Genomic DNA, 21,691 nt, shown 5'->3' on the forward strand with positions numbered 1-21,691 from the left:
AATTCAATAAATATGATGTCTTACAGTATACCGGCTCTGGCTATGAAAACCTTATTTAATTGTTGGCAAAAAGCTATTTAATCTTAAATCAATTTTTTTATTTGTTATTTCTCACAGTTAGGTTTTAAGTATTCACCATTTCGATCACAAACAATTTAGATTACACTTTACTGTGTAATGGTCCTTTCAACTCTAAGAAAAATGGTATTAATTTTTTTAGCATTTCAATCTATTTTTTGTCAAGTAAAATCAATTTGTGAAAATTGTCAACCAAATAGCTGAAACCGCAGAAATTATTTAGTTCCACTGGAATTGAACCTGTGTCGTCTGAACCAAAGTTGAAGTATAAATCTCTCAACTACACAACTGATAAGGTTCGTGAGACATCAGCTTACAATTAAACACAGATTAAAGAGATTACAGACTTGATTTAATCCATGACCTCATATACAAACGGTTCCACTGTGAGTTTAAACTTACTTTGCAAATAAATCTCAACAGCTTGAGTAGTATCTAATCTTACCAGTGTAGATTGCAAATGTCTGATGAATCAGTCATCTATCAGTCTTGTGGTAGATAATGGTCACATATATTTAACCAGTAACTAATAAGGAAAATGCTTATAAGCTTGAAAAGTCCATTTTTTTATAGGAAATTGTTTTGGAAGATGTAGAGAGTTTTTAATGAAATGGAATGACAACAACAAAATGTATGGCCTATAAGTTCATACAAACCTTGACAGAAATAACCCTTTATCAGTTTTCAATCAAGTTTAACAAGTAAATAAATTAAAATAGATTCCATATAGTCTGATCATGCTAGTTCATGAACTCTTTAGAAAATACATAGGTTTACACTTTTTAACCGTATTTAATCAAAATTGGATCATTTTTACTCAAGTTATAGTGCTAATGGACAAAAATATAAATATATGAATTTGAACGGATGGTGTTTTTGGCCTATTGGGGTCCTTTAAATGAAAAATGACTTCTTTTACCAAGCCAAACTGATAGAATGACTTATTGTGAGCTACAACAACTGTAATTACCCATAAACTTAGTCAGCAACAAAAATTAAGGTAGAAAATACGAGTGTAGGCATAAGCGCATTCTGTGACTGCCTCAGAAAACTTTGTCCTTTTTTTTAAATTGGCGACAGCTGGTCTATATAGACTTTGATAAAACATACTCCCTTTGTAGATTTCCCATCCTTATGGATCAGCGGAAGACAATTTTATTGTTAGTTCTGTCCGGTGCACTGTAGTGTAGGTCGTGTTTTGTTTACTGTTTGTTTCTGGTTATTTAAAAAATTAAAAATCTCGTTAAATCGATACAATCAGAAACAATAACTTGTCCCCTAATTATATAACCAAACAGTTAAGCACAAATTATGAAGTCAACCAATAAATAATAGAAATAGAATTTTGCCGACACTAGCGATCACCAACATGAACAACACGAAAAATGAGCGTCAAAATTTACAATGAGACAAGAAGTCTACTTGTGTGGGTTTATGATATAGATTCCAATGTCTACTCCAGTATACAATAGTCAATGCTGGTAGATAAAATCCCAAAACAATTGATGTAAAACCTATTTAATAACAGAAATGCAACAAAAGACTGTACAATTGTCAAATGTATTTCAACTTTGGTTGAGCACAACTCTTCTTGCAGGCTAACTTGTGTTAGTCTATCGTTAGAGTCTTGAAGGATCCCTCTACGCCGAACATTTGCTCTTTGGGTTTGTATTTACTTTTTTCTGGCCTTAAGCTCTCGTCGACTTTCCGTTTCATGTCGTTCAAAAACCATTCTCGATAACTCTCCACCTTCAGTTGCCAGGCATCTGGAAATATAGATTTAATCAAAATGGTACTCTCAAAACAATCAAAGCTATCTAGTAACAAATTTTTAAGCATAACAAGCATATATTTTATCAGATTCATGCAATTCTGAGACATTACAGTGTGTCTTTAGAGGCAATGATGTGGAATGAATGTTGAATGTCTGAGAAAACTGAGATGATAGCTTTTTAACTTGCTTACACATGGCAAGAAAACAAGATACAAGCCAACAAGTAAAAAGTAGGCTTGTCGGCGAGTACGACATACATCTCCTGGTTTTAACCAATTCCTCCTACATCATCACAAGACTAATCCTACTTGTTGATTGTTCGCAAACAATCATTATTTCACTTGTTTAGTTTTGGATAGTTCGCTCAAAATCCAAGTGGCAAGTTCATTTGCCAAAAGACTAAACTTTTACAAAGCTTTTAGCGGATATTGAGCAAGTGCAGTGGGTACACTCATCTACTTTACGAGCTGCAAGTAAAAAAGCAACAAACTCAGCCTGTCTCATCTCACCTTTAATGATAAAGATCAGCTGGTTAGTAAGCTAGGTCCATTTATTCAAATCCCTATGATCAAGAACAGATGAGTCCTGTTTGAACCATATGGAATGCTTAAAGGTACAGAGTAAATGCATTAATTATACTCAAGTTTTAAAGAGAAAAAAATACAAATCATGTTCAAATATATCACTACAGAACTAAATACAAAAGCACTAATCCACTTGAGTTCTGCCTCATTCTTTTAAGAGACCCATCGATACTCTAGCAAAAATCTGAAATATAGCACTTATTTGTCTATGTACTCCGTAGTTTGAGACCGCTACCATCCGAGATCAAGACCGAGATCATCTGTTATTCTCCTTTACATTTAAAATTTTACACCTAATCCATTGCAGAACCAGTTTACCACAGCTGGCTTAGTAAAGTTAGGTTAATTATTATGAATTTAAGTCCTATCAAATAGAAATAGAAACATTCATCGCTGTACATACCATTCAGTTCAGTGAGTTTCCCGGCTTTTCCTCCATACTCTTCTGGCAAAATGTCTTGAGGAACGTGGTTGTATAGGAATTTGTGATCTTCTGATGTCGCTATTATCTATAAAGTAAAACAGGTTGTTTATTTGATACTCAAAAGCTTGTTAGAAAGAAACAAATCCTATGACTCTATGAAGTTCTAATAATATTATCTGCAAGATACATATAACACTGTTTAGTCCACCACCGTTATTATTCCTTATGAATTTTATGAAAAATGTAGTATTTTAGTTGAATTTACACATGTGTACTTGTAATTTTGGTTATTACAAATCTATTTTAGTAAGAATACACATAAATACTCACTCTCTGGGCTATTTTTTGCTTCAGCAGAGGTTTTATGGTCTTTAAAATTATTTCAACCACAGGCGACATGTTAATGAAAATTATTTTCTTGAATCTCACTGGTAAAGTGTTCTGGAAAATAACATCGATTTACTTATTGCAATTTCGATACCTAAACCTTTCAAACAAATATCGGTCTTTAATATTTTTGAAGACACAATTGCCTAAAAATTCTTGATTACAAATTTTTTCCAGGCTGTGCAATTATTTGTGTATAACCTTCAAGAAGGGTATAACAAGTCAACCTTAATAGTAAGTAGTCAGCTAAATTGCAATTTAACCAGGGTACTCTTGGTTGGCATATTATCCTTGAAACAATCTAAAGTGTTTTTTTGATTTCGTAGAGAAGAGGTAAGGTACACAGGAAACATTCAATGAATGTGACTCAAGTGGTGTCTTAGCACTAGTGATGGTGTCTAGGGCAAAATCCGAACCCCCCCTTAAGAGTGGACTAAAACACTCTTTGGTGGAGGAAGACCCTGTGCAATCAAAATTTCCACACAGTGCTCCCGTTCAGGCTCTTCCATGCCCGTCACAAGTAAATTTTGAACCTACCAGAGCTGAAAGCTCACAACAGTCAAACAAGCGAGTTTACTCTGTATTACTTCTCTGTGACTTAGTTAATATAGTTTATGCAGTACTGTAGAGGTTTCGGAACGGTGACCCCACTCTCCTTTTTCCAAGAAACATATTTATTAATTTAAAAAAATCAATAAACTCAACAATGGTTGAATGGATGTAACAAATTTTAGATATCAACAGAATAGCTCTCCTGCGATGGTAGCAGAACCGTGTAAGTACCCTGCAGTTGCGACAAAATCAGGAAAATGTCCTATCGCAGTGTAATCATCATCGTCTCGTGACGTGATGAAACCGTGTAAGTATCCTGTGTATGTGCTATCGTGAACGCCTCCTTCAGTCAAGTGAAATCCTAAAAATCACTGATCTTAGTTCTCAGGCTATATTGAGCGTTACTGTCTCTACACTGGGGAATTTATGATTACTAAGTGTAAGCGCTTACATAGAGTAAGTTTCATAAGTGACCCGGTGTATGTACTCACAGTGACACAGTGTATGTACTTCTTGAGCACAGGCAACACCATTAATGCAGGCAGCTGGGTGAGAGTGTAGTTTTTGCTATCTATAACAATGACATCTCCTGCCCAGAACGGATCCTCGAGGAATCTGACGTCGTAGGAACACAGGACTTTGCTGGCGTTGAGACAGAGGTCAATGTCTTTAGCTGGAGTGTCTGGGGACACTAGACTGTATATTGTCACTCTGTAGCCCTCCGTCGTCATCCGCGGCAGTGTCACGTATCTCCTGCAGACATAATCTTTTACGTTAGGGAGTTTTTAGAAAATTTCCCTATAGGGAAGTAGCTATTACCGTAGGTGGCATGGTAAGACCTAGGCCCGAGACCGATGTCCCCAAAAGCCAAAAACACTATTCATTCAAATTTTTACAAAAATTTTGATGAAATTTGGTTTGAAGGTGTAAGACGGGATAAACTATAATGAGCTCGCGAACCAGCATGATCGTACCATGGGAATGGGGTTTTACATGGGGTTTTTTGGGGTATAATTGGTTTTTCTAATTATTAACCCTCTAAACACAAAATTTCCCAATTCTTCTCCAGACCTCTTTAAAGATCTTAAAAAAACAAATAATTTAGTATATCGAAGTGTTTTTGTACAATTATTGGTTTTGAACCACATTTTGCCTTATAATTGACAAATTAGTCTAGTTATCAAGATAATACTGCGGATTGTCATAGTACTGACTAGTGTGGACGTTAATCCACATCCACACCAGGGAGCATCGCATCCACAGTGCATGCTTTGGGTTTGAATGACAAGTAGAGTTCTAGGGCAAGTTCAATTTTTTTCAATCACTAGTGAATTTTAGAAAACTTCATTAAAATGCTGGAATGCATGGGTAATAGAGATCATGTTGAACTATAGATATTCTTTTTCTTGAAAAACAAGGTTTTTGTAGCCAATGAGTATTTTCTCTTTTAGGACTCTCTACCATGAAAGACAATAATTAATTTCTTTTATTTATCCATCCTAGAAAATAGTTTGCTCTATAAGATTTATTCAACCCTTACTAATGTGTACTTTCAAGAAGTTTTGACTCCATCATGTAGCTAATTGTGACAAAACAAAAAAATGCAAACTACTCAAATCCCACATTAGGTGTTTATAACTTAACAGTCATTGAACATTGAAAAACTTAAATTTATATTACTGCAACTCCTGAGATAGTTGACATGAGGCGTGAAAAGATGCTATAGCTTATACAATAAGTCGTCCTGTAACTTGGTTCAAAAGTGTGCATACTCAACAGAAATCAGTTATTTGGATCAGCACAATCTTACGATGGTTCACTTCAACTACGTTCATTTTGGTAAAAAATGGCGAGAACGTTAACTTGAGGATGAAATGTCTAGTTAGTCTAGTTCTATCTATAGTCAAAGGGGTTGATTTACTATTTTTAAATTACTTTGCAAGATGTATTTGACTATACTCACACGACCCTAGACATCTTCCTGAAGGCCGGGTCGCACGGGTCTCTGTGTTGGTAGAAGTCTGGACAGGTTGTTCTGTTGGTAAGATAACTGTCCAGGGCTGTCTTGGCTCTCTCCAGACTGTTCTTGCAACCAACTAGGAAGCTGCTTAGGAGACTGTCGTCTGCAAAATGTGTTTGACAAGATTAATGATTAAATTAAACCAATGTGTAAAGTCCATGTAAGGAAGAATCAAGTTTGATGTTGATGTTAGCCAGTGGTGCAGTCATAATTTTTCCTGTGAGGGAACTATTGTTAAGCAAAATTACAGGCTGGCTACCAATAAATGGGTTCTTTGGAAAGTTTCAAGTAATATGACCCACTATCAAATATCAAATCTAACATAAAATTACATTTTAAGGTTTTCAATAGACGTTTTTGACACCCACCCAATGATACAACTAGATGCACAGAAAACAATTTAAAACACTACAACTTTAAATAGATCGACACAGGTTAATGCAGCAGACTTAACCCAATTGATTGAGTGAATAAAATGAATGATCAAATTATTTAAATCCTATATTTCAGCAATATAATAAAAAATATACAAAACTAGATATGTTATATTGTATCTTTGACTATCAACAAAACTGTATGTACCGGTACCAATTAAAACTCTAGAGACTCTAAAATTTAGAGACAAAAAATAAATTAATTGTACCCCTTTTTTACTTTCTCCCCCTATACATAGTAGCCTATATGGAGAAAGTATTGTTTTCATCAAAATTTTTGAGTTTGAGTTATGAGTAGATATATCCGTTTTGGGTCCCCCTAACCCAAAAAAGTGGTTTTCGAAATGGTGTCTGTGTGTGTGGATGTTTACAGAGCTACAAACCACACCTGTAGTCAGATTTTTATGAAATTTGGTATGTTATCCATGTTATCTCCAGGCGTTTTTTTTCATTTTTTGAAATTTTGATTTTTCCATACAAACCTATAAAATAATGACAAAATAGGATTTTCTCGAAGATGGCCCGAACGCTTTTGATAAAAATATAGTATGTTATAGTCCTTTAGATTCTGAACAAAATCGTACAAATCCCATTTCCGTAAAAATTATGATTCAAAAGTTATTGTAACTTATGTAATTTCCCCATAAAATAACAAAAAACCGTATTTTAGAAAAAAAAGCCGGTTTTGATTAAAATTAATGTGTTATGGTCCTTATAATTTCATAGTTAATCTCACCACCTACCCATCCATGATAAAGGTTGTTGACAATCTTATGGGAGAAAGTATGTGTCAGATTGGATACCGTTTATTTGATAAATGTCTCTTATAGTGCAGTAAAAATAAGAGAAAAATTCCATAAACCTAAAAAAAATTAGCACAACCGGGGAATTTGGTACAGATGTTGGGTGTACCTTCCTTTTGAACATACTAAAAGTCCCCTAAAATTGAAGCTGTGCTACGGCCGCCATATTGGAAAATGGCGGCATTTTTCTGTATTTCTCGCTACAGTGATTTTATTATTAGAGATACAGGAAAAAGCTAAATATACAAAATGTAGGTCATCTAAAAATACACATTTTTTGTATTTACCATCTTTCTCTAAACCCAACGGTTTTTGAGTTATTTGTTATTAAGTATATTTAGTTTTTTCTATTTATCAAAAATAGGCGAAACACATGGAATATGACCGTTACTTTCAAGGATTATGATAATTTATCCTATTTAGTTAAATAGTGTGATACTATAAAATCTTAAAATTTAAGCTTATTTTATGAGTAAAACAACTCTGCCATAGGAAACCTGCAGACTCAGCAAATTTCCTTTTGATTGGATGTTTTATTAAAAAATGTATATAAATAAAATTAGGTTCAACAGGTACCTAGGTTTGCTGCTACAGGTAGGTTATTATAGTGTGTTTTTTTTAGTAAAATATCAATAACTTAGTATAAAATAATTAATTTTCCAAGTTTGATCATAATAAATCTATAAACAAACAAACTGCAACAATTAACTAATTCATAATAATAGCATGGTAGCTTAAGATTTACAATTTACAAATTTAAATATACAAATTTTGGTTTTGTTTACTAAAAATATGGCGATTATTCGTCACGATTCGAATACTAACCGAAGGGGTTTTCAAAAGGAGATGAAGCAAGTAATTTAAGTACTGTAATATTAACTCGTACCATTATCGGAAATATTGTATGGAGTGAGGAAATCAACCATATTTTGTAAACTACGCAATAGTCATATTAATATTTTATACTCATTTGTACCCATTTAATAAATTAACATTTTAATATTTTGATGGCACTACCACTATCACTCTGATATCAACTAAGTGGGATGAATAAGTGTCGTAAACCTTGAAAGTAACCATCGATTGCGATGGGTTTCACCGATTTTTGATAAATAAAACTAACTATACCATGCTTAATTAGTCACCAACATGAACTAGACACGAAAAACACCCTTCCAAATTTACAATGGGATGTCAAGTATAGTTAGTTAGTGTGGTGGTGCCATCAAAATACTAAAATGTTAACTATTAAATGGATAAAAAATAAGATAAAATATTAATATGACTATTGCGTACTTTACAAAATATGGTAGATTACCTTACTGCATACAATATTTTCGGTGCTTGGTACGAATTAATATTACTTAAACAACAGGCTCCATCTCCCTTTGAAAACCCATTTGGTTAATATTCTAATCGTGACGAATAATCACCATCTTTTTAGTAAACACAACCAAAATTTGTATATTCAAATTTGTTTATTGTAAATTTAAATCTCCCATGCTATTCTTATGAATTAGTTAACTGTTGCAGTTTGCTTGTTTATAGATATATTTTGATCAAACTTGGAAAATTAGTTATTTTATAGTAAGGTATTGATATAAAAAAAAAAAAAAAAACACTGTAATAACCTTCCTGTAGCAGCAAACCTAGGTACCTGTTGAACCTAATTTTATTTATATACATTTTTTAATAAAACATCCAATCAAATGGAAATTTGCTGAGTCTGCAGGTTTGCTGTGGCGGAGTTGTTTTACTCATAAAATAAGCTTAAATTTTTAGATTTTATAGTTTCACACTATTTAACTAAATAGGATAAATTATCATAATCCTTGAAAGTAACGGTCGTATTCCATGTGTTTCGCCTATTTTTGATAAATAGAAAAAACTAAATATACTTAATAACAAATAACTCAAAAACCGTTGGGTTTAGAGAAAGATGGTAAATACAAAAAATGTGTATTTTTAGATGACCTACATTTTGTATATTTAGCTTTTTCCTGTATCTCTAATAATAAAATCACTATAGCGAGAAATACAGAAAAATGCCGCCATTTTCCAATATGGCGGCCGTAGCACAGCTTCAATTTTAGGGGACTTTTAGTATGTTCAAAAGGAAGGTACACCCAACATCTATACCAAATTCCCCGGTTGTGCTAATTTTTTTTTTGTCAAAACATATTTTTACTGTACTATTAGGTTTGATAGAATCAGCTGTGGGGAAAATAAAACTAATTACACTCTGCATAATGGAACCTGTCACCTGACCTTGTGTTTACCTGGGGACTGGCCAATCACCCCATTCCTAGGTAGACCAAGGTTCAGGAGACAGGTTCCATCATACAGACTATATAGATAACATTACCAAGATTGTGAGGGAGGTGAGGCTGTGAGTTCAAAGCTCAGGAGACAGGTTCCATCATACAGACTATATAGATTACTGACCCAGGTAGTAAGGGAGGTGAGGCTGTGAGTTCAAAGTTCAGGAGACAGGTTCCATCATACAGACTATATAGATAATATTACCCAGATCGTGAGGCAGGTGAGGCTGTGAGTTGAGCCATGTTTTGAGAAGCTCTGTGTCTCTTCTGTGCTGTTCTGTGTTGAGGTTGATGCTTTGGAAGATATTCTTCAGAGTTTCCCTGGAAGGTGGAACCAACTCCATGGCAGTGTCCGTACAGCTAACATAAACATACACATGTAATAGAATGTAAAGGGTTTGACACTACTATCATATATGGAAGCAGACATCAGTAAAATAAAAGTCAACACGTTTAAAAAAGATTTAACAGTATTACCATTGATGAAACATTAAAAAAAAACTCCCTTGTATTACCATCGACTGTAGATATTGAAGCTGTAAAAGTAGATATTCCACCGATGTACGGAATTTGGCTATTATGGCCTGTAAACCTTCTATCCCTATTTTTAAGTAGATGCCAGTTTTAATAAAAAAGTACATAATTGGATTAAGCCACAGACAGTGTTGACGAAGATTACCAATTTATGTCCTTTAAAAATTCTGTTTTACCGAACCAAACTCGCTTGTGTGGCTAGCCAGTGAGCTAGTGATTAGCGTCTCAAACTTCGGTTCAGGAGGGACGAGGTCGATTCCCGGCACATTAATAACACATGGTTTTAGACCGTTTTCCCTAAAAGCGTTGAAGTAGGTACTTCTTACTGCAGTTCCTCATGTAAAAAATACCACCGACAACGTAGACATAAAGAAAAAAAATTACAACTTAAATTGAGAAAATTAGGCAATAAAATTTAATTATATACTGCATTGTACCATGTGGAGTAGCTAGTTTAAGTATGATGTTAAAATAAAACAATGGCTACAGCTGATCTATATTGATGGGATATCAACTTCAGTATTCAAAAATCAATGGCAATATAGGCTACATCACAGTATGGGAAAGGAGTTTTGAGGTTATTTTTGTCTTTTTCCTTGTGCATTTATTTTATTAGCATAGTTTATGTTTTTTGTTAGAAACCAGTTGTTAGATAGCATTTCCAGTCAATCGCCCAATATGAAAAGGAATCTAATTTTAAAACATACCAGCTGCAACCCGCGGGCTTTGCCCCGTTTAACTTCTTAATTTGTAAGATTATCTCGTTCGCATGGCTCAATCACGTCCTGGTTGAAGTTTGTTTGCTACGCTCACTCACCTTTAGGTTGGAGCTCGTTCGCTACGCTCACTCACCTTTAGGTTGGAGCTCGTTCGCTGCGCTCACTTGCCTTCAGGTTAGATCGTTCGCTACGCTAACTCGCCTCCAGGTTGAAGTTCGTTCGCTACGCTCACTCACATTTTGGTTGCAAATTAGCTATTGAACATCATAGAACAGAACCAACTTGTTTAATTGAAACAGCTGTTAAGATTCAATAATTCCATTTCTCATAAGGTTAACATGGGAAACTCCAGAGCCACTGGGGCGGAGCCCGAAAGGATTTTTGAAATAAGAATATGCCTATATGTTAATCGGGAATGTGAGCTATCATCATGCCAAATTTCAGCCCAATCCGACCAGTATTTTTCGCGTTCACTTGTCACAAACATACATCCATACATCCAAACTTTCTCATTTATAATATTAGTAGGATACCTAGTGATTTGGAAGGGCACATTTTCTGCTAACTCAGAATTTGGCAACTTTTTGTTTCTAAGTACTCTGAATATTTTCTTCAAAACACTATCACTTTCACCCACCATGTTTAAATGGTAAAAAAAAAAAAAAAAATATCAGATGTGTCTTGTTGACTCTCACCAACACTAAATGCTGTTTATTAGCATTCAACTAGTCTTGTTCTTGACCTTAGATATGGCTGACAGTTGTCTACTGAGATGTTTCACCAGTGCTATCAGTTTTTTTGGTTGATGTATGAAAATTAAATTCCTGAGCTATACGACAAATGTGTTTAACACTACTTTAAAATTCAACTGAAACCCATGAAACATTGTAACTGTACTGTTCAGTTTAAAATGCACACAATTTGCATTCTTTTTTGGTTAAAATGTGGTAAATACTTCTAAAACAACCAAGCAAGTTTGGTACACAAATTTCAGAACTCAATGCCTATTTTTAGGCTGTTAACTTCAAAATTTTGTGCAAATACATATTATTATGTACAGGGGTTTTCGTCCAATATTATAAAATTTTTATTTACCCACATCAGCCCACCAATCAATTTTTTGTCAAACATTTACTTTTGTATTTTGATTTTCGCTTCGTAAACCGAGAACTTGTTCATTATTTTTATAGTAGGCAAATACAGTATAATATTTTAAACACAGCCCTATTAAGTATATTAGTATATTATATATATAAGTATATATAAGTATATTATATAAGTATATTATATATATAAGTATATATAAGTATATTAATATTAAGTAGTTTAGAAGAATGGTACCTACTGTAATACTAATAATCTTGTGTTCCCAAGTCATTTTAAACATTTTAAAGGAAAATGGTCTTACCCCGGGTTGGGTTGCTATCTAATGTAAACCTTGTAGCAATATACAACCTAATTAATCTTCAACCCAATGAAAAATTGCATCCATCTATATATTAATAGGCAAGCATGTTTCTTTGAAACCTTTTTCTCAGCTTGTGTGCATCACAGAAAACCTATTCATATTGTTAGAAAGATATTTTCCTGTAGATGTGCAGAATCCCATTATAAATTAAAATAGGCTCAAAAATAAGCACAAAAAAAGAATTGAAATTTTTTAATAATTAACATAGGCCTTATAGGTTGCCATGCTGGTGATGTAATAACAACGATAAATAAATAGAAAATCAAAACAAATTGAAGACTGCTACACAATCATCACATGTTTCATTACATTATTTTTGGTCAAGTTTTCGACCACTGGACGTCCTCTACTCGTAAAAATTAAATAGGTTTATTCAGATTTGAAGGCGACCACTATAAACACTGGCTACTTATTTAATCGTTTTGAAAATCAGAACTAAGGCGTTTCAATCAATAAAAAATAAATATGTACGTAACACAGTTATATATAATAAATTTTGACTTGATATTGCTTAACTGAGAAACATCCTTAGGCTTTCCAATGTCTCAAAATAGCTATTATACCCTAGTGGAAGACATCAATAGAAAACATCTATTGATATCACTAGATTCTTAGTGATATCAATAGATGTTCATGGATATCATTACAAGTAAATACAAACAAATAGACATCACAGAAAACTTAGTCAATACATATCAGTAGACATCTATAAACATAAAATATATCAATATAGATCATTTGAGCAAACAAATCGTTCATTGATATCAATAGAGAATATTTTTTAAATATGTTAGATGTAAATATAAGTCAATAGACATCAATACGGATAAATAAAATGCAAAATATCTCTAAAATGTATCACATATGAACATTATGGATTATACAAAATACCAATGTAAACTTTGTGAAATAAACAGTACCGGTAATAAAAATGTTATTTTATGAAAAAAGGAAAAACTCTAGTTCTAGGTCATAGGCGTTAGCTGAGGTACCTAAAACTCAATATAGGTAATTAAAAAATATATAATTTTAAAATTGTTGTAAAACAGTTACAACTTGTATTAAAACTTATTTTTTAAACTGCCAAAAACTGATTGCTAAACATTAAAATTGTTGTTAACTGGTAATAAAACAGTTTTGAAACATGCAAGTTAAATTATGAGGCCTAACACAGCTTCTCGCATTCAGAATGGCTATCATTACTTCCATGCTGGAGTCCCCAGTTCAAATCTCGGGAATCCACTGAACTTTTTGCCAAGAATTTTTTTACTTTTTAATTTTTATTTTATTTTTAGTGCATAGTTGATATTATTTAATGTTTTAAAACAAATTAAAAATGGTTTTTTAACAAGCTACAAATTATTTTCAAATAAGCTAAAGCTAATGACTCGGATCCTATTTACTTGTATTGATATGTATTGATGTGTATTGATGTGTATTGGCCCAAATACACATACGTATCAATACGTATCAATATACAATTTTTGTATTGATATATATTGATCTCTTCCACTAGGGTATCCCTAGTTACAATTATTGAACCGGTAATAAATCTATGTAAACATAAGGAATCAATATTGTACTTACTTCAATTCTGTAACTGTCGACTGCCTCACCGAGGTTTATGGGTTTATTTTGGACACAATCCACGGGCCTCGCTTCAGTAATTCCCAAGGTCACCCGGTTTGGTGTCCTTAACGCTTCCTAGTCAATCAAATGCACCATTAAGCAGTAATTCAGCTTTTCCTCGCATTACACAATAGAGGTACTAACTATTGTTTACCATGTAAAAAATACCTTGATTGCAACGTTTTTAGTGATTGCTGTTCAATGTTTGTTACGATGATATTTTTACTGGCTTGTAATGACTTCAGTGACAATGTTTGAAGAATTGCCGCTGAGCTATCGTTACACATGTTCTGTAGATTTGCATAATCTTGGTATTTAGTCACGGGTTCTATTTTAAATGCTGATTGAGTAAATCACAGAGTTTTTAAATTTTGAAATCCTAAAAATTACTATATGGAAGGGTTCAGATCATGGTAGGTGCCAAGGCCAAAGGGGGAAGAGTGGACTTCCCTTCCTAACCAGATAAGATGGATGCATCCATCAAGGCAAGGGGGCCCGAGTCTCTCTAGAGGCCCGAGACCCTTACAACCAAAACAAACAATTAGGAAAAAAAAACAACAATAAATTGGCAATGCATAAAGCAAACTTAGCCACAACAATTTGGTGAATCCCCATTTTTAATATTTCCCGATTGAGGATCCCTCCCCTTTTTTACTGGGCTGTTATGCCGTACCCCAAGTCCTCTCAAATGTCAGACCCCTTTATGGAACAGTTAGATGGACTCTCATGGGTTCCTAAGGTTTGGAAACATAAGTTTATAGTTTGCACAATACTCGAAATATTAATATAATACAATGGATTTTTGAACGCAAGGTTCAAACATCTTTATTGTAATTTTTACAAGTAAAATTAGATGAATAATTGAAGGTATGCACGCACAGATTTCACATCAACCATCGGCATATATTTATCTACTGTCCCACTCGACTTATACGTAAACGAAATTTGCTCCCTATGTATTTCTTATGAGAGTTAAATTTGGTTTTTTCCCGAGTTCGTTTGGCTCTTCTACCTGACCCATTTTCATCATTGAGGTCTCAAATTGAAGGTATGCACGCACAGATTTCACATCAAGCATCGGCATATATATTTACCTATTATATTACTCGACCAAAAGCATAAATTAGATTTTTTTTCGGATTCCTACTTAAGACGTGTTTCACCAGTTATAATTATATATATTTTGGTCTAAGAACCTTCAGTGAAATACCGGCTTTCATTTGAGCTATTTTTTATTGAAATAGGACGATTTTCAAGCGTTGCAAGGTGAAAAACTAACATAAAAATTATTTTTATAAGGTTTTTGTATGATTAAAAATAAATTACTTTATTTACACTCAATCACAAAATTTTAATTTGAGCTATTGATCGTTTGAGTCAGCTAAGTTCATGAAACTGTAATACTAAAAAACCCATAAATTTGATTATCTCTCGGATATGATATTTATTTTAACGGAGTAGCGTGGGTCCTCTAGTTAACATAATAAAATAATAAATCTACACACACTCACCCAGTGTTCCTACAGTCAACGTGTCCGCAGCAGGTACGCCACCCACACATACGCAGGTGACAACAGGCGTCAGAGGTGTTACACAACATCAGGCTAGTTATCTGCAATTACTACCTATTCCAGTTATACTGGTGTGGTTTTATCTAATGTAAATAACACAAATATCACCTCCTTTATCTGAAGTTTTTAGCGAATTACCCAATTAGGGAATAAGCTATTAACGTAAGTTTCATGGTAAGACCTAGACCCGGGACCGATTTACTATTTAATTATTCGTACGACTTCGTGATCCAGGTCGTACTCACTACGGTAAACGAATTATGGAGAGTTTGTGGTAAAAAGTTTGTGGTTTACACATTCTTAATCCCAAAAACATAAAATGTTGCGATTTCTTTCGTGAACCATTTTGTGGAGCTCAAAAGTAATAATTAAGTACATTGAAGTGTTTTGTATGATTAGAAATTACGGGGAAAATAAGGAAAATATTGTAAATCTAAGTTTTTTATGTTAGTCTCTAAATTAACCGTTGTAGTTTTCTTAATTATAGATATATTTTAATCAAATTTGATACATTTATTTACTTAACACCGATTTATTTATTTAACAATTCACAAAAAACTTTATTGCCTTCCTTATAGCTGCAAACCTAAATACTCACCTAACTTTTTTTAGGGAATAAATCTAATGTTTTGGAGAAAATCCAATAAGGCAAATGGAAATCACATAGTCTGCAGGTTTGCTGCGGTGGGGGTGTTCTATTTGAGGGATTATTGCTGACGTTTCCATCACGATTAAAAAAAAAAGTTTTCATGAAGATTTCGGATTTGGAATATGAAACCGTTCTCACGCAAGAAAGTTTAAGCCTCCATTGTTCTTTGTACTGCTTTTTTTCTTTCATGTTTTTTTTCGACAAAGTAAAACTTCTCAGTGTGCTTTATTTTAAAATTTTTCAGCTTTTTGTGGGTTTGTGAACTAATCGTGTCATGTAGCACTTATACACTTGAAGATGGGATCTCATTACTCAAAACGTTGTGTAAGCTTAAGCATATTTGTTACTAAACGTAATTGAATATACCCGCAATAAACCTTATACCAATGATAAGATAGTCGAGTTTGCAATATGTTGCATATCGATTGTTTATGCGACTGATCGCACGATGATGAAGACATTGTAGACGTATCTCTCACATTATTGGGTGGTGACACAATAGAAGTCCATTGTTCAGCGACGCCTGGGGTGCAAAAATGCCAACTCATTGATTGCTGGAAGGGTTGGCTTAGCAGGGCAATATATTGGGAATTAGCGGGACAAAGGGACTATCTGTAGGTTGATGTGGGAGATGTCAAGGGTCCAGGAGCAGCGGGTGGCTGTATCATTTTTGTTCCGCGGGTGAAGGATAATTTCTTCTTACCACTTTTGTTCCGGTGGTTAGCAGGTAGATTTCGGGACCGAAACATTGCTTTTGTTCCGCGGAAATCTATCTTGTTCCGCGAGAGAGGGACTGTACTCTCTCTCTCCAAAATCCTCATCCTAAATTCTTTCTTTCATGTGGGCTTTAAAATTCGTTAAATTATCATTTTCTCCTTAACAAAAATATCAACAATTTAACCTTCAATAACCTTTCTTAACCTATGACAGAAATAATTAGGAGGAGAATGAAAGAGAGGATTTGGGGAGAATGTAGCCACCTCTCTCGCGGAACAAGGGAGATGTCCGCGGAACGAAAGCGATGTTTCGGCCGGCCCCGAAATCTACCTGTTGGCCCCCGGAACAAAAGTGATGTGAAGAAATTAGCCTTCAACCACGGAACAAAAGCGACACACGCCCTCGGGCGTGAGGAAATGTGGGTAAAATAAGGATAAAATGTAGTGTAAAATATGGGATATTGAAAGTAGTGTAGGAAGAGATTTGGGGTCTTTTCAAGACGAGGTCCACAATATTCCCTATGCAAATCAAGGTGGTGTAAACGAACAAGAGGTGGCCTGCTGACGTATAAAAATTACCAAACCTTACCACTCAACCTCACCTTTCTACATCACCTTTATTTACATTGCGACAACTATAAGTGGTCCACTTAAAAATACTCAGTGACGGTTAATTTGTTAATTTTTTAGAGGTTTGCAGACTCTCTAAAAGTTGGTTTTGTCCAAACATTGCATCAAACCGACCCCCGACCCACCAAATACGTTTGAAAAAAATAATTCAATGTTTGCATTTAAATATATGGTGCATAAGACTAGCTCCAGTATTTTCTTGAGTGATTATTTTCACTGGAGGGCATTTCTTCTCGCAGTACCTGCTATGGGAATTTCGTTTACTTTCCAAAGTGAGGCTTGAAATTGAGATTAGTGGAACTTCTCGTATTTCTTCCCTAATTGTACAATAGAACTCACCTACAATCTCAAGGTACAAGCGGATGTCACATGCAAGTTAAAGCTGGTAGAGTTACCTTCCAGGACACCTCGAACCTGTTTCTCATTCTTGTTGTTAGCTCCTACAATTAATTGTTACTGTTTACTGTTTGTGTGTATTTTACGTAGTTTTATGTTGAGAGTCGCATTGCAAAAATGTTCCTGTTCCGAGTACGTTGGATGAAAATCGCCAACCTCATGTATTGATTTGTTTATCAAAGTTTGACAACTCTATCAAACCACCAACGTCGGCGAGTGTACGGCAGAAACTCTATAGCAAGACTCGAGAGGTCGGTGTATATAAATGCACTACTTGATGGTTTAATATAATGTTCTATCGTACGATATTCAGAGAAACGATTAGCGCGATGTTTAAAATGTACGAACGGTGTGAGACTTTTATTACAACCGTAGCTTGTGCTTTTGAAGAAGTTGCAGTCGTTCAATTTTCCGTCTGACCTTCGTCTGTACGTGAAACCACAGAACAATAGGATCTTCCTGTTTTATTTGCAGTGGAACTTACCAACCAAAACTGTGGGTACCGGTAAGCAGATAAGAGTAGAATGAACACAAATTTTTAACATGTACTTACAGCATTTTTGCACGTTTGGACATTACGTCCAACATTACGTCTTTCTGCAAGACATTCAATAAACCCACGAATGTTTGCATTCCCTGGCTATTACAGTATGTGAGTCAGGAACCCCTTTCCTTTCATTCGTCTTCATTTTTAATTGGGTGTCAGCGTCAACATCGAGATTCAGCGATTATATATTTGGAGATGTTGTAACAAACTACTTCTCTTAAAATAAGTTAATTACAGTTAAAATAAATGAAATAAGTAAAAAAAGCAAAAGGCATTTTCTTATGAGCGAGATAAATCAATTCCAAACGATCCCGAACACAATCGCAATGATACTTTCCAAACAAAACCCCTTTTCGATTTCACAAAACACGTCTTACATTTTCATTACGAGCAAATAACTCGTTGTTTGCCAAACTCTCGACAAACAGGAGGAATCGAAACAGTATTAGTATTGATACTACAAGAAGCTCAATAATGAACGATTCTAATCCGTGTGTACGAACGTGTTGACAGTGTTCAAAGGGCGAACAGAAATTAATTGACTCGGAGGAAAAATGGCGACCAAGACAAAGTGAAGTTTCATTTGGAACGTTGTCGCCCGCGGGGGTATACTCGTGTATCCCCCCCCCTACACCCCGGGCGAGTTGATATGTATTGTATTTGTATGCCCCCTTCGCTTCTGCTATTGGATTGGCTGAGAGAGTGAGAGGTAAGGGGCGGGGGATTGATACGGTTTTGTAATTCTTGGTTTTGTAACTTGGTTTGCATGTTTTGTAATTCTGAGTTTGATACTTGGGGGTTTTAAATGAAAAAAAAACATTTTGCGGGTTTCATCCTGAAAAAAGTGAGTAGCTAGGATGGTTCGAAATTCTGAACATTGTGTTTTAAATGATCCTGACTGATGAAACAGCTGATCTTAGTCAGTAACAAAGCTACAGAGACCATCTCACACAATTCTGCCTATACTCATCCTTCACTCATAGGGTTAAAATTCGCACCTAGGTGGCGTCCCCATTGCAATTAATTGATAATTGATCATTTTCACCAAGACTGAGAAAGAATATGTAAAAAGATCTATATGCTATGTCTGAGTTAAAACGAATACAGTGAACTATAATATAAAAAATGAGTTATTCATGTTGAAGCCTTCCGGAATTGGTAATCAATTATAACAAGTTACGTACCTTGACGTCCACAATTCCTTAGTCGGTATCCGTTGACTATAGCTTCGACTACTACGATTCTAATCCGTGTCATCATTAAAATTTGTCATTCATCGTCGTCGACCAGTTCAGTGACGTGTGCCGGCCGGCCAATTATGTTTAATGTCTACCGTGTTCGTGTTATGTTTGTTTGTGTGTTAAATGTATTTAAGATTTGACGACATTCAACGAATGTAATTATTTTAACGTTCCGTTTTTGATAATGACTACTATCATGACTTTAAAGTATAAAAGTGCAAAGACATGACAAAAATTATGTTTTTATTTCAACTGCTTTGAAAGATGATTTATTTGACGTGTTTAACAGAAATATTTTGTTTCAGCAACTGAAGGAAAAGCTGAAAGAAGATAGTGACAACAAAATAAATGCTGCTATCAGGTATGTGATTTGGATTTTACGTTTGAATGCAAATTTAATAATGAACTTTGAGTACGTTGCTATGAACAGTTTCTATGTCCAAGTCTTGTTGACTGTGGCTTTTTGTGCCACTTCTTCATTGAATCTGCCAGACTACAGAGAAGTACGATTTATTTCTTACATTTCTTACTTCTCTGTGGTGATACGCAGACGCCACAGTCAAATTTGATACTGTTCATACCACTAACGTATTTAAGACAGATTTGTCTAGGTTATAAACGCACAAATCCTTTGTAATCTATTTTGTCGTACAGTTGACTCTAAAACATAAATGAACATTATTTTATGTAACTTAGTTCAATAATTAAATAAACGAACAGTTTTTGTCTCTTTGAAATAGAGAACACCTCGCAAAACTTGGTTGTTTAACGAAGAATCATGTTTGTGGAATAATCCGTAGCTATGTCTTTCCCCAATACTTAGACAATTATTTGTTAACACTATCTAAACATCTGATCGTTAAAATAATTATAATGACAGAAACAAAGGACTACCGAAGAAAGTGGGTTGCATCTTAATTTAGCATCCGTAAAATGCTGACGTATAAAATTAACACTTTGGTTTAGTAAAATTTTGTTAGCTAAGCACTACTGTTCAAAAAATAACCATCGGTGATATTTCCCTCCGAAAAATGTTGCACACAACTACTTTATAGTCTTGCATATGTTAATATTGTAGTGTAATGGACGGACAATGGCATCATTTCCCATGTAGCCTGTAAAATGGTTATGACAGTAAAAACGACCCGTTAAATTCATAACACTCAAATGAAAATTCAGAAAGTTCCCCCTGAAACATCAGAGTATGGACGATGTAATTTTTTGTGGTGTTCAAAATGGCCGCCCTGAAGTAGGAAGGGGGTGGGGGAGGGTAAATGACGTTAGTAAACTGTTTTGCGAGAAGAGAATCTGCTGAGACAAATGATATGGTAAGTGAGTTGTCGTGATTGGGTTAGTCTCCCAGTGCGGGACGTAATGTTATCAACCTTCATCGTACATTGTACCTTCCTCGATACGATACGATAATCGATATTGACACTGCGATATGCGATGCGATAACTTTTGTAGTGAGTTGTCGTGATTGAATTAGTCTCCCAGTGTAATGATTCATCGTACGTACTTGGTACCTTCACGATACGATACGATAATCGATATTGACAATGCGATATGCGATGCGACAACTTTTGTAGTAAGATGTCGATAACTTTTGTAGTAAGATGACGATTGAATTTGTCTCTCCAGTGCGGGACGTAATGCTATCAGAGGTACCCTTCATCGTACGTACTGGTACTTTATACCTTCAATGCGATAATTGATAATATTGATAGACTAGCTGTAACCCGCGGGCTTTGCCCCGTTTAACTTCTTAATTTTCAAGATGATCTCGTTTGCATGGCTCAATCACGTCCTGGTTGAAGTTCGTTCGCTACGCTCACTCACCCTTAGATTGGAGCTCGTTCGCTACGCTCACTCACCTTTAGGTTGGAGCTCGTTCGCTACGTTCACTCACCTTTAGGTTGGAGCTCGTTCGCTGCGCTCACTTTCCTTCAGGTTAGCTCGTTCGCTACGCTCACTCGCCTCCAGATTGAAGTTCGTTCGCTACGCTCACTCACCTTTTGGTTGCAAATTAGCTGTTGTCATAAATGTAAAAGAAATAATAGTGCTGCACCCTGTTGGTAATCCTTGTAACTTTAATGCTATTGAACATCATAGAACAGAACCAACTTGTTTAATTGAAACAGCTGTTAAGATTCATTAATTCCATTTCTCATAAGTTTAACATATAACTCCAGAGCCACTGGGGCGGAGCCCGGA

General features: G+C 34.8%; 2 protein-coding genes across 2 annotated transcripts in view; one reads left to right on the top strand and one right to left on the bottom strand.

The window, feature by feature from the left end:
• Positions 1–21,691, top strand: part of LOC128996772 (zinc-regulated GTPase metalloprotein activator 1-like) — a 97,153-nt gene that overhangs the window by 42,930 nt on the left and 32,532 nt on the right. The window contains exon 6 of the mRNA XM_054422235.1: positions 19,783–19,838. Coding sequence (XP_054278210.1) covers positions 19,783–19,838 — 56 coding nt within the window. The remainder of the gene's footprint in view (positions 1–19,782; positions 19,839–21,691) is intronic.
• On the bottom strand, positions 1,601–15,293 carry LOC128996775 (alpha-tocopherol transfer protein-like). The gene is made up of 8 exons (XM_054422238.1): positions 15,239–15,293; positions 13,686–13,802; positions 9,583–9,737; positions 5,763–5,922; positions 4,291–4,552; positions 3,191–3,301; positions 2,840–2,945; positions 1,601–1,844 (listed from the first exon to the last, which is right to left on the bottom strand). Exons 3-8 carry the CDS (start codon positions 9,719–9,721, stop codon positions 1,687–1,689), a joined length of 936 nt encoding a protein of 311 aa, XP_054278213.1. The 5' UTR covers positions 9,722–9,737; positions 13,686–13,802; positions 15,239–15,293; the 3' UTR covers positions 1,601–1,686.

Source organism: Macrosteles quadrilineatus, unplaced genomic scaffold, assembly GCF_028750875.1.
Source record: "Macrosteles quadrilineatus isolate MER2022 unplaced genomic scaffold, UCM_ALF_1.0 Scaffold_6__1_contigs__length_79288215, whole genome shotgun sequence".
Lineage (NCBI taxonomy): Eukaryota > Metazoa > Arthropoda > Insecta > Hemiptera > Cicadellidae > Macrosteles > Macrosteles quadrilineatus.